General features: G+C 39.2%; 1 protein-coding gene across 2 annotated transcripts in view; it reads right to left on the bottom strand.

Annotated features, from left to right (window-relative positions):
- The window catches only part of ME1 (malic enzyme 1), a 267,367-nt gene extending 266,523 nt beyond the window's left edge, over window positions 1-844 (bottom strand). For both annotated transcript variants that reach the window (XM_037844248.1, XM_037844249.1), the window contains exon 1: window positions 377-844. In XM_037844248.1, coding sequence (XP_037700176.1) covers window positions 377-457 — 81 coding nt within the window. In that variant the 5' untranslated portion in view covers window positions 458-844. The remainder of the gene's footprint in view (window positions 1-376) is intronic.
- Between the last annotated feature and the right edge of the window lie 13,571 nt (window positions 845-14,415).

Here is a 14,415-nt window from a genome sequence, read left to right as displayed (position 1 = left end):
TGCTGCTTTCACAAAAATACTCAATTCACGCACTTCGAGACAACTTTCTTTGCCTTGACTTTTATTTTCTGAGAAGAGCGCCCAAAAAGTATTATAAACAAGTTACATCTTTGCGTCTTTTCCCAAAATGGGATGCCGAGGTGCGGAGGCACCCAACAGCACCTTCCCATCGCACTCGCGGACACCCACCCGTCCCCACCCCCATTCTGCCCGCTCAGAGGTCTCCGGGAAGGCCCCAGCAGCCGAGGCTGCTCGGCGGGCGTGTCCCGGGGGAAAGTGGATGGGGCGAGGCCATGGCAGAGGGACCAGCGTGAGCGGCCAGACTCAGACTGCGATGGGCTGTCGGGCTGCGAGGAGGGAATGCGGGTTGGCTTACCTTGTTGAGATGCGGGTTCCGGATCACTAGGTAGCCGCGCTGGTGAGTGTGGCGGCGGCGGCAGGAAGCTTGGAGCTCCATTGCTGGCGTGAAGCACAGCGGCAGGGTCGAGCTTGTACTGCAGGCGCGCGCAGGGCCGCCGGCGGATGCTGCTGCGGCGTCCTCGCTGACTGCGGCGGCAACCGCTGCTGCGGAGCCGGCAAAGGCCTCGCGGCCGGGGGCGGAGGCGGGTGAGGGTGGAGGGGGCGGGTGGACGCAGCAGGAGGAGTCCTCTCGAAGCTGGTGTCCCCAGTCGGGCAGCCTGCAAGAAGCGCTGAGTCATGGCAGAGGATCTGCCGAGCTGACGCGTGAGGACGAGGAGGAAGAGCAAGGCCGTGGCGGCGCCACTGGCGCCTGAGAGGAGGCGGCAGCTGGAGCCCCCAGCCCCGGCGACCGAAGTCGCTCTGTCCCTCACCCCCTCCCACGCATAGGGCCGTTACAGTAATAGCCACTGTAATTGTATATGTAGGTTCTGTATGGGACATGGCTAAGTGTGCACTGAAGGCTCTCCTTACCCCAGAGACTCAAGTGAGGGGTAAAGACGGGTTCCCCCGCTGGCCCCCGGGTGCCATCTCCCCTGGCCAGAGTGACCCCATAGCGGGAGCAAAGAAAAAAGGAGGAAAGAGGTGGCGAGAATTGAGAAGTTAAAGCAGAGAGGAAGGCTACTCGGAGGGGAAATAAAGGATGGGAGGACTCGTGAGGTGGATCTCATGAGGCTATTTTCAGAAAGATATCGACTGACAAGAATCCCTCCTACCTTTCAGCCTCTTCCAAGGTCTTCTTATCCACAGTCAGGTGTTGAGTGCAAGCAAAACCATCCTTGACCCATAAAGCCCAGGTCCAAGTGGAATGGGAGAAAGGCAAGAGGGATGTGAGTGGCCTGCGACAGCGGTTGAGTTCTCTAGATTCATGGGAATTTTTTTTTTTACGCCTTTAAAATAAAAGGCGGGGTGAAAGGTGCAAGAGCTCAATGAACAGACAAATTAATCTTATATATATGTTTTTTCTAGAGTTGAAACTAGGATATTCTAGCACCACTACTCTCTCTGAGTAATGCTGGGCAACTCAATCTTTTAGGTCCTGTTTCTTCTTCGACCCTGAGAGGGTCTAAGTAAACTATCTTTATGCAGTGGTGGAATTCTGTTATTTTATGACTAAGATTTTTATTTGGAGGTTCAAGGACTGATGGAGTAATCAGATCAGATCCAAAAGGAGTATGTATCTGACAAAAACAAAACAAAACAAAACACAAAAACACACGCACACACACAACAAAGACTAAAGCTTTTTGGGCCCCAGTTTCCTCTTCAGTAAAATAGGATCGGTAGTTGCTGCCGTATTCATCTCTACATAATGACATTACAAAAGATAAAGTTGAGATTGATTGTTCATTTCCTATATCCATAAAATATAACCGTATCCAATTACAGTGTTGTCTTCCTTCCTAATTGTTACCTTATCAGAAAGATTTGTCAGAGTAATTGTTTTGGGTCATGCTTCTGTCCTATGGCCTAGTGAATGAATTATCTAGAATCATTTGTTTTTATAGAGGACGTTTTATTTTCATCACAAAATTCTTTAATAACAGTGCTTGCATTTAAATAATACCTTTCATTGTACCTTCCAAAATCCATAAATAATTAACACTGTAACATCTGAGAAAGTATACTTTACAGAACTCACTCTTGTGAATTAACTGAGGCACATTGCAATTAAAGTGCTTCATCTGAGACAGAACAGTTTGTTGACAGCAGGCCTGGAAGCAAAACACATGAATTTAGATTTATTGCCGATCTATTCCTGTTTCTGGAATGTTATGTTTATAGATAGGAAAGCTGATGTAGATATAGAGTGTGTAGCCTGTTCCTCCAAGCCAGCATTACAAAAGAATTACAATATCTTACCAGTCAGGTAAAGTTCGTTATCTTCCACCATCACTTCTATTATGAAAAGAACTCCAGTCATCTTGAATGCTAGCAGGATGAGGCCTAGCAGAAGGAGCCATTTTGTATATTCATGTGCAGTTCAACGAGTACCGGGAAAAAGCTTTTTTTCCACATAAATGTTACCAAAACACAAAATTTTTCAGTCCATTATAACCTTTTGTAAAGTTAGTTTTTATAGCCAAAATCCTTTCCTTTAGTTTTCCTGTGAGAAATTGCAGTTGTGAAGTCACTCTGCACACAATTGGTTAATATTAGCAGTGGGTGTGATTTACAGATTAAAGGACTAAAACCTGTAGGTTTCTGTTACACAGGTGAGAATACTATCAGTCAAAATCAGATTTGTCTTGCCCAAGTTAAATAAGATTTTGGTAGATACTCTAATATAATGTCATTAGTTAAGATTTTAGTACAGAAAATTCAGGAAATTTCTAATAGCCCATATAGCAATTCAGATATTTTACTTTCATGAGAGAAAAGATAATCTGATAGAAAAAAACATAGTAGCTGTGTGGTATTGGCAATATTAAGTAAATGATCCTGTGCATCACACAAAAACACATTACTACTATGTACAATAAGTTCAGATTTTTTAGTTTAAAATCTCAACATGCCTTGTTCTTAGTGTGTTTTAGTATGAAGGAAAGAACTTTGACCTTTTAGGATTCTAATTTGAGAATTCCAGCGTTTTTATATTAGAGAGGAGAAAGTCTCCCAGGGTTGCATACTCTAAGAGTTAAGAAGCAAACATAGGTTTCTAAATACTTGAGGTGGCCAGCCCAAAGCTAACACCACCCAAAGAGAAGGTTGCCTGCTTACCGTAGTGAGGATAAACTTGAGTGAAGGCTAGGCTTTACACCTGGCTTCAAAGAATCCCTGATGAGCCAAGTCACAATCTATTGGCATGTGAGTAACTGGCAAGCATTACCTTGAGATTTAGTATTGCCTCCTCCCCTCTTACACCAATCTATTGACTTCTCTCTGTTGCTGGATATCTTTATTGGTCTTCCTTCCCTTATACTTATAACTCCAGGAGGTTGCTACTCCTGTGTCTTAAGTTTATCTGCTGAGAACTCTCCACTTGCTTAAAGCTTCAACAGGAGTAGGACTCTCTGTTGCAAGGGACAAAATACATGAACTAAAATAGACTAAGAAAATAAAAAGAAGGCTGTGGACATTTATTGTCTCATGTAACTAAAAGGTCTACATGTAGAGGTTTCACCCATGGCTTAATCAGAGTCTTAAATAATGTCATCATCTATTTTTCAGCTCTTTTACATTTTCAGACAAGCTGCTTTCCTGGTCAAATAAGCTATTCACTCACGGTCAGAAAATGGTTGCTTTAGCTCCAGACCTTACATTTCAGCTTCAGATTCAGTAGAAAAATCAAAGACTACCTCCAAACCACTAAGCCCACCCATGCCTTACAGTAGGTATGGTTTATCGTTGATTGGTTTGGCTTAAGTTACTCTCTCTAATCCAATCACTGAGCCTAGGGAAATGTGATACCTTAGCTCTGGGTTCCTTGCTCTACTCCTGAGCCATTGTTGAACCAACCTAAAGAAATGAGCAGAAAATGAGACAGGTCATGGTTCCCCAGAAGAAAACCAGGGTACTTTCATTAGGAAAAGGGTAAGTGGATGCTGTGCTGCAAAAACAATAAATTATATCTCCACAAGGAAGCAGAGAGTTACAAACAGCTCAAAGTAATAAAATTTTAACTGCCACCAAAACTCTTAAAGCCTGCCCTCCTCCCCAAGTATCCAACACCTTAACAGTCCTGACTATGACCTCTTCCTACACTTAGATGTTTCAACAAAAGAAGTTCCTCACTCTCATCTAGACCAGTGTTTTCCAGACTACAAGCTGCAACACGTTAATGGGTCAATTTAATGGGTCACAACCAGCCTTTTTTCTTCTTCACAGAGCAGAATAGAATATATTCATGTACATCTCACATAAGAATGTTAAATACAGTTTCATGAAATTTGCATCAATTATATTTATGTTTGTGTATTATGTATGTATGTGTAATTGGGTAGTGATTTCAAAAAAGTTTGAAAACAGATTTAAACCATGTTTTCCAAAGTATGGTACATTTACCACTAGTGATAGTAAAGTTGGTTTTAGACTGTACACAAGTGACCATTTTTTATTTTAGTTATATATTTATTTTAATAGGTAGCAAGAAAGATATATTTAGTAAATCAGAACTATAACTAGCACTATTGTTGTTAATGAAACTACAGTATTTAAGGAAGAAAAATGAACCAATTCCAAAAAATATATATCAACTAAGAAACAGTACAGGTAATACACAGATTTGCCAGAAATCCTAAAAGAATATCTGCAAATGACTAAAGTTACTGACACTTATTTCATACTTTGACAACTATGAATTCCTTTCTTCTGAACAGTGTGTCCAAAGATATTAAAGTATTCATCCTCTTCACATCTAGCAATGGAAACAACAAGTCACTTCTTTGTTTTGGGGAGAATTAGTTGGATGTCCATTTTGTATAGTAGGCAGGACAGATGTTTAGCAGGTACACATCAGTAAGACCTGAGCTTTATTTATGGCCAGCATCTGTTCTAATTGGTCAGGCATTCATTCTGCTAGTCAGTGCCTGTTCAGTATTATTCTTTAAATATTAACCCTGGATAAGACATTCTGGGAAAAGGACACTTATTTGGCATAACAAGCACTGCCCCACTTCATAAACCCCTCTATATGTAGATTAGTACTGAACTCGGTAGGCACTCAATAAGTATTTAAGTAAAGGTAGGGTTGCTGAGGAGGAGCTTTTACAGGGACCAAGTGGCTCCTAAAAGGAGAAGGAAAGAGATCCCCTTGTTTTTTGGGATTTTTTGTGGTTTTTGTTTGTTTGTTTTTGGGTTCACATGTATTGGAGCATATAGATTACAGTTGCCCCATGAAAGATCAGTTGGCAGGAAAGAAAAACAGTGCACCTCCATATGAGAGAAGTAGGGTATTTGGATGGTACACTGGAGTGTGTGTGTGTCATTTTATGAAAGAACTCATTCCTGGAACAGCATGCAGCTGATGCTGAAGCTCCCTGGGACCCATTGACACATGCATTTTGCATTTGTTTTAGGGGAATTGGCTTTGTGTTGTCCTACATAGAGATCAAGTAGTAAAAGAGCTCAGTAGCATGGGACCACTAGAGATGAGTGGGGGAAAAGTGACCTGTCTTCCCCTTTCTCCTCTTGTTGTGCCAACAATGCAATAAGCATCAATCACAACAACAGTGGACAGAAGCATCAGCTGACTAAAAACAGCACTGTCCATTTTCAAAAGCAACACTATGTGGCAGAGAAAGCAGCAACAGCAGCAGGACTAGGATCTGCCAGGGAACTGATCAACTTTCCTACTTTTCTCTACAATAAGAGATTGTCACAGGACTCCACATTGCGTTGAGTAACCACATAGGGTTCTTGGACTTACCATAATAATAAGACAACCCTGGAAAGGGGAGAAGGATATTGTAATAGGTGAAATGGGTACCCATTTTATTGGAATGTTTTTAGGATCATGTCATTAGAATGTTCTTAAAAGATATACTCTTATTCTAGTCTGTAAACAAAAGTTTATACAAAAGCCTCATCCTGTAAGGGACTCTGCGTCATGTCTAGGGCTCTAAGGACCATAATTTTAAAACCATGGGTCTCCACTAATAGTTTTCAAACATTGCCCCATATGATAATCCCTGGAAATCTTTAAAAAATATTCTTGATTGGGTCCCACCCCCAGAGTTGTTGATTTAGCTGGTCTGCATTGTAGCCTTAGCATCAGCATTTTTCAGCTCCCCAGATGATTCTAATTTGCAACCAAGATTAAGAACACCTGATCTTGACTAGTTGTGATGATGAAGTTCATGTGTCAAATTGGTTAGGTTGTGGTGTCCAGTTGTTTGATCAAGCAATCACAGGCCTGATTGTTGCTGTGAGGGTATTTCCTAGATGGATTTAAATCATTAATCAGTTATTTGCAGCTCTGGTTGATTACTTCTACAATCAACAAAGGAGACTGCCTTCAACAATTAGAGGAGTCTCCTCATCCAATCAGTTGGAGGCCTTACCTGAGGATTTCAACAGTCAGAAGGAAGAATTTGTATCTCTACTTCAGTCAGCCAGCTTCTCCTGGGGAATCCAATGTTATGTTCATCGGGTTTCCAGCTTGTGGCCTGCCCTATGAAATTTGGATTTGCCAATCCCCACAGTCACAAGAGCCAATTCCTATAAAAAAAATCTCCCATTAAATATATATAAATATATACAATGGCATTATATTCCTTATAGTATATATATTATTATATATAATAACATATATAAATATATGTATAAATATAGATAAATACGTTTATCTCCTGTCTGTTCTGTTTCTCTGGAGAAACCAGACTGACAGACTAGTGAACCTCAAACTTTTGCTTGCAACAGAATCACTTCAGGGCCTATTAAATCCTAGATTGCTGGGCCCCACCCCCAGAGTTTCTGATACTGTAGGTCTTGGGTGGGGCCTGGGAATTCGCATTTCTAACAAGTTCCCAGGTGATGCTGATGCTGTGGTCAGTGACCACATTTTGAGAACCACAGGTCTAGATCAGCACTATCAAATAGAAATATGTCAACCACATAAGTCATTTAAAACTTTCTAGTAGCCACATTTTTTAAAAAACTAAAAGAGGTGAAATTTATTTTAATAATATATATGTATAATATTTTATCATTTCAACATGTAATCAATATAAATATTATTAATGAAATATTTTACTTTCTTTTTTTTACTGTCTTTGAAATATAGTGTATATTTTATACTTAACAGCACATCTCAATTTCGATGCTAATTACCAGAAATAATTGATCTGTATTTGGATTTTATAAAATTTACAGTGAAAATGTAGATTCACATACCCAAATTGTTACAAATATATTCAAAAGTTTTCCAACAACTAATCAAGTATCAGTTTTAAAATTAAGTTAAAATCAAATAAAATAAAAAAATTTAGTGCCTCAGTCTCATTAGCCACATTGCAAGTGCTTAATAGTCACATATGGTCAGTGGCTACAGTATTAGAAAGCACAAATTCAATACATTTGGGTCCCTAAATAAATTTGTAAGTGATTGAAGAAGGTTAAATATACATACCTCTATTTTTGCATTGTTTACATAGGAATCATAGTAGTAGTACTTTCAGAGTAAGGAAAATTTCAGTACTTTATTAGGCTTTTATTTAAAATGCTATAAATGCCACGCAGCATATTGATTGAATTTAAAATATCCTGATTGTTTCCCTTCTTCTCAGTTAACCTAATTATTTTACTCCTCAAAAGTTCACAGTCCCAATTGATAAAATGACATACAGAATAAAACTAAAATAGTAGTATTGCATTTTTTTTTTAATCACAGAGTTGAAACTGAGAAGTTAGGATTTAAGGACTGATGATTACTGAATCATTGTATAGATATTCCTTTTTACTTTCTGATATATTAGAGCAGAGGGAAATACCTGAAACCTAAACTGTAATCCAGCTGCCTTGATCTCTGATAATGATTGTATAGCCTTTACCTTGTGCCCTGTGATTTTAAAAACCTTGTGACTAACCTTCATTTTGCCCATTTATCCACTTTTTCGACTTCAAAGTCTTGTGATCACTAAAGACTGCCTCTAATGTTTATTAATGAAGGGTCTTGGGTCAGCCCAGAACTAACCCACCCCAAGTCCTAAGTTATCTTGATAATTGAAGCTGGATGTAACCAAAATGGGCCTGCCTGACATGCACAGTAGCTTAGACTTTAACCTACAAGTCACCTGTACCTCAGCATAATACTAAAAATCACACCCATCATCATATTAAGGCCACGATTTTATTACATACATTCTATGACTAAGCATGTAATCTATCTGTGCATCCTCAATAATTAGATGACTTCTAATTACATCATCTGGGGCCATTGTACTCATTGTCCTAAAACTTGCCCATCTTTTGATGCTATAAAACTATCAGAATTTCTGCTGTTCGGGGAGACAGATTTTGGACCGATAGGCCATCTGTTCTCCTGCTTCATGCCTAGCAATTGAAACCCCGTTGTCTCAGGAACTGGTCATTTCAGTGCATTGGGAAAAAGAATCCACTGCCTTGGTCTGGTAACAGGGTTGTGCATTCATCACCACAGTCAATTTTGGAATATTTTCATTACTCCAAAAAGAAAAGCCCCATACCCCTTATCCCCTTTAATACTGCATTTTAAACAAACCTTTTGGAATTCAGCTATACAAATAAGTGTTTCACTTCAAAAGAGTCAGGCTGCTTAAGAAATTTTGCACACACTCCCAATTTGGCTCCCATTGTTTGAAATGGTTTTTCTTCCAGTTCCTCTTTTGGAATGATTCCTTATTAACTCTGGGTAAACACTATAGCACAGTTAAGAGTATGAAGTCTGGAATTCAACTCTCTGGCTTGAATCTTGTGCTACCCTTAGCCTTGTGGCCTTGGAAAACTTATCCTCTCTTGGCCTCGTTTTCCTCATCTGAAAAAAAAATGGGGATAATAAAAGTATGTGCCTTATAGTGTTGTTATGATGATTAAATGAGGTAATATTTGGGTATTTATTGAATAAATATTTATTGATCATCTACTATATTTCAGGCCCTGGGTGCAGTACTGGAAAAACAGTAGTAAACAGTGCAAAGTTCATGCCTTCAGGGAAGTTACATTCTAGTGAAAAAGACAATAAACAATTATACTATATCATAACACACTATACAATATACTACCACATAGTAAGCAAGCAACAAAAGTTGGTTATTATTTTGCTTCAAGATCTAGCTCAAATATCATCTTTATGAAGCCATTCCTCATTCCCTGGCATAGTTATTTACCCCTTAATTTATTCAAATATTTATTCATCTCTAGTCGCCAAGTTTTAGGCCAGGCACTGGTATAAAGACATACGCTTATGGGGGGGTGTCAGCCATAAACAAGTAAAGTAGAAGATAATTACAAAATCTGAAGTGTTGTGAAAGAAATTAGTGTATACTTCTGTAATTAGTAACAGGAGGAATAATTTCCAATTATTTATAATGTTTATTTAAAATTTTTCAACATTTTTTCATAGCACTTGGGATGTTCTAGATTTAAGTGTCTGAAAATATCTCTGAGTGATAAAAGTATTTTTTTCAGGTCTAACTACAAGATGGCCTTGAAAATACTTCACTAACAGATTTACAGAAGATTTATCTCCACTGGGGATATTCCCAGAAATATTTCATCAACTTTGAAGGGGAATGCACTATATGAACAAGTAATAGCTAATATATCTGTCAGAGAGGCAGAACGCAGATTCCTGAGCCAGACTTCCTGGGTACCTCTTCCACCGTTGCCATCTCTGACTTGGGTAATTTGGCAAGTTACTTACCTCCCTTGTTTCCTCAGAAGATTTATCCTCATCAATGGTAGGCACTATAAGGGTACTTGTCAAATGAAAACAAGTGTTCTAGTTTGCTAATGCTGCTGGAATGCAAAACACCAGAAATGGATTGGCTTTTATAAAAGGGGGTTTATTTGGTTACACAGTTACAGTCTTAAGGCCATAAAGTGTCCAAGGTAACACATCAGCAATCAGGTACCTTCACTGGAGGATGGCCAATGGTGTCTGGAAAACTTCTGTTAGCTGGGAAGGCACATGGCTGGCGTCTCCAAAGTTCTGGTTTCAAAATGGCTTTCACCCAGGATGTTCCTCAAAAATGTCACTCTTAGTTGCACTTGGGGTATTTATCCTCTCTTAGCTTCTCTGGAGCAAGAGTCTGCTTTCAACGGCCATCTTCAAAATGTCTCTCATCTGCAGCTCCTGTGCTTTCTTCAAAGTGTCCCTCTTGGCTATAGCTCCTCTTCAAAATGTCACTCACAGCTGCACTGAGTTCCCTCTGCCCATCAGCTCATTTATATGGCTCCACTGATCAAGGCCCACCTTGAATGGGTGGAGCCACGCATCCATGGAAATTATCTCATCAGAGTTATCACCTACAGTTGGGTGGTGCGTATTTCCATGCAAACAACCCAATCCAAAAGTTCCAATTTAATCCCCACTAATATGTCTACCCCACAAGATTGCATCAAAGAATATGGCTTTTTCTGGGGGACATAATACATTCAAACCAGCACAACAAGTAAGAAAAATAAAGCAGGTACACTGTTCTATATACTTAGTTTAAATTTTTTAAAAAGAAAACACTATCCATCACTAGAGAAAATCAAAGTGTTCTAAGAATAAGAATCTTACTTAGAATTTCAACAGTTGGAGGTCTGGAACTAGAAAATGGAATTAAGTGACTTCACAAGTGTTAAGATTCTTCTATTTATATTTTTTACTCTCTTATGACAAAGTATTTTTGAAATTGCTTATTTTTGCTTAAATTACATCTTTATAAATTTGGGATGTTTTATATATTGGAAATACAACTGAATCCAATGAAGGTTTTTATTTTTTTAATGTTTATTTTGTTTTGATTTTCCCAGATAATCACCACACTATAGCTTCCAAAATACTTCATGTACTATCTAGCTCAAAGGTCAACTATGTATTGTGTGCCAAAGTTCACCACTCCCATTGTACCTGTACTGCTCCAGATCTTTTTTCTAAGTTGAGGAGCAATAGAGCTCTTTATATTCTACAAGAATCAAGGAAATTACATCACTCAGAAATTTGGAAAAGCTTGTAGGGTATTCGAGTTTCCTATTGCTATGTAACATTACCCCAAAATTTAGTGGCTTATAAAACAAAACAAAACAACCACTTCATTATATAGATGTTTTTCTTTCTATATTGTAGAATAGGCAGAAATCAATATCTGAAAGTACTGAAGCTCAACTAGTCTCACCTTATTTGTACTTATTCTAGCCTGGTCTGGACCTTGTTTACACTTACTATTATAATGGTTATTATAACTGTCTCACCCTGGTTTATACTTAGGATTGTAATGTTTATTCTAGCCTAGTCTCGACCCTGTGTTGAGTATACTTACTATCGTATATTTACTATTGTAATGGTAACAACTCCATGCCCCACCTTGTTTGAATCTCTGAACTCCTCAGACTGGGGGAAGACAGATTTTTGGGCCAATAGGCCATCTGCTCTCCTACTTCCAAGTAGCATTAAACTTTCTATCTCTGAAACCAAGGTGTCATGAATTGACTGTTATGTGCATCCGGTAGAGAACCCAAGGCTTTTGTTTGGTATCAGTTTCAATGGTAGATTGGAACTGGCAGAAGTAAGAATCAGTGAAGATAAGACAATTGAAATCATTCAGTCTGAGAAGCAGAAGGAAGAAAGCATGAAGAATGTGAACAGAGCCTGAGAAACCTGTGGAATACCGTCAAGTATAGCAATACACGCGTTTTGGGAGTCCCAAAAGGAGAAGAAAGAAAGGGGTGGAAAGAATATTCAAACAAATAATGAATGACAAGTTCCCAAATTTAACAAAAGATATGCATCCACAACGCTCAATGACCTCCAGACAGGATAAATCCAAATAGACCTGCCCTGTGGTATATTATAATCATACTGTCAAATGCCAAAGAGAGAGAGAACTCTGAAAGCCACAAGAGAGAAGCAACATGCCACATACAAGGAATCCTCAATTCATGGTGGCAAGAAGGCAGTGGGATGACATTTTTAAAGTGCTGAAAACAAAAAATAATCTTGCCAACCAAGAATTCTACCTCTGACAAAACTGTCTTTCGAAAATGAGGCAGAGATGAACTTCCCCTTCCCTTGCCCTCAGTGGAGCTCCCTTCTGCTTTCTGAATGGTAGCTGTTGTTGGATTCATGAATCGCTCAGTAAAGCTGTGAGATCCTAAATGGCATGAAAAATTTTTCTTTTATCAGTTTTGGTGACCATGAAGGGATTGGAAGGCGACTTACAATGATTCTGGGGACAACAAGAAAGACAGCTGAATGTGCCATTGAGCCTTTTGAGTGCTCTGTCCTCCTCACCATCTCCAAGGGTCATGGATGAGTGCCTCTCAGATCTCAGCTCTTTTATTCATTTTTTTTTATTTTTAATATTAAGCATCCTCACTGACAATCCAGAAACACAATCCCTGCTGACTTTATGGACCAAAGCACACTCCCAAAATGGTTACAGCAATTCCCCAATTTTCAATGACAAGGCAGGAAAAGAGAACATGTTCACACTCTCTTTGTGTTCAACCTCTCTGATCTCACACACTTTTAGTCCAAACGCTTGCAGGTCAGTCTTATTGATGAGAAGGCTTAAATTTTGAGTCTGAGTCCCGAGCCTTTGGTGCAGTCTGCAGTTTTATTTTTGCTACTGCTGGTTCCTTTGTCTTGTGCTCAAGACAATTTTTCTTCTGATGCTTCCCCAAAAACACTAACAGCCAGCCACAGCCCAGAGTGCCTTATCTTCAGCAAAAGGACTGTCTCAGAGACTCATGGAAAGGCCTATTCCAGGAACTCTGGGGCACAGGCCTCTACTGGCAATTGCTGAAATAACTTTGAGACCACACCACTGCACTGAATCAGGATTCCAGATTTCCAGCAAAGAAGCCGACAATGGGTCACGAGATTGTTGACACAAGATGGGGCAAGACAAGGACTGATTACCTAGGACTGAATGAATTGATAAAGAACAATCAAAGGTTTTGTTTGGATTATTGCTGTTGTTATAATGTTCTGTTTTCTAGATACAAGGAACCCCTTACTTTTTCCTTAAGCTGCCTATAGTACACAAGACATTTATCTTTTCTCCCTGTCTGGCCCCTCCAGAATTTGGAAACTCTTATTGAATATTCTTATTTTTGTGTGCGGCAAAATAATGATTCACATAAGTTCAATCAGATTCTGCCCTCGTTAACAGGACGTATTTGGAGACACTTGTTATATAACCAAGGGTGTGACTGGAATGTCACGTTTGAGAATGACACTTACTTAATCAGATCTGACCAGACACTTTCTAGGAACTCAGGATGACTTTTTGGAACCAGGGCTTACAAAATTCTCTTGGAAAAATTCATCTGGCCCCTGGCTCCAGGTTCCCAGCCTTACCAGTCAGTAAGGAAGGTCACTTTCTGGCAGGCATAGGAGACATATATGATACTTTGGGGAACTTGAGAAAGAGGAATTCACCCAAATCTAAAGGTACTGCAGGTGAAATCTGGTGTCAAGTTCTTGGCTTGGCTTCTTAGCCTCCAGAGGCTTTTAAAAATCCAATCTGAGATTACTTCTGAAAACTATCAGCAAAGCAAACTTTAAAAGTCTCCTAAATGGTAAGTCACCATTCTTGTCACACCTATGTATATAATCAGGCCAGATCTAATGAAACCAGCCTTATTTAATGATTAAAAAAAAAAAAATCTTTTTGAGGTTATCTTTGATCAAAAGGAGGGTGACTGTAGAGAAATTTTTTTTCAATAGAAACTATAACACATTCCTGCAGATTATCCCATACTGCTCCTATTTATTGTCTGAGCTATTTTGCATCCCCTTTGTAAACTGCAGATACCTGCATGGTTTTGTTACTTACTTGTAAATTCAACTGGCTCCTGTGATCTTGCTTGTTTGTCTACCCTAAATACCAGTCTGAAAGCTAATTTAGGATTTCTTGTACACCAGGCCTCAAACCGACAAAATCAGGATAATACCCTAATCCCTTGACCCACCGTAATATGGGGTGTCCTCTTTCCTGCTCTTCCTCATACCTTCCCTAAGAACACATGACTGGGGCAAGCAGGTATAAATGTGTCCAAAGTTAAGAAGCAGCTTCAATACTACCCTCAATGCTCTTCAGGCTGAAGTTGGCAGCTGAGCATCAGTGTTCTTGCAAAACAGATGGGCTCTAGAGACTCTAACCACCCATGAATAATGTGGCATTTATGTTAATAAATCTGGCACAGTGATAAATAACCTAAATATTTTAAAGGAACAAGTTAAGGTGTTTCAGTCAGGCTCAAACATTTCAATGGACAGAATTGTTTCTTGTTTTGTTTTAATGGAATATGGGGACAAACTAGAATGCT

This window comes from Choloepus didactylus, chromosome 7 (assembly GCF_015220235.1).
Source record: "Choloepus didactylus isolate mChoDid1 chromosome 7, mChoDid1.pri, whole genome shotgun sequence".
NCBI lineage: Eukaryota > Metazoa > Chordata > Mammalia > Pilosa > Megalonychidae > Choloepus > Choloepus didactylus.
This window is presented reverse-complemented; position numbering and strand designations above follow the sequence as displayed.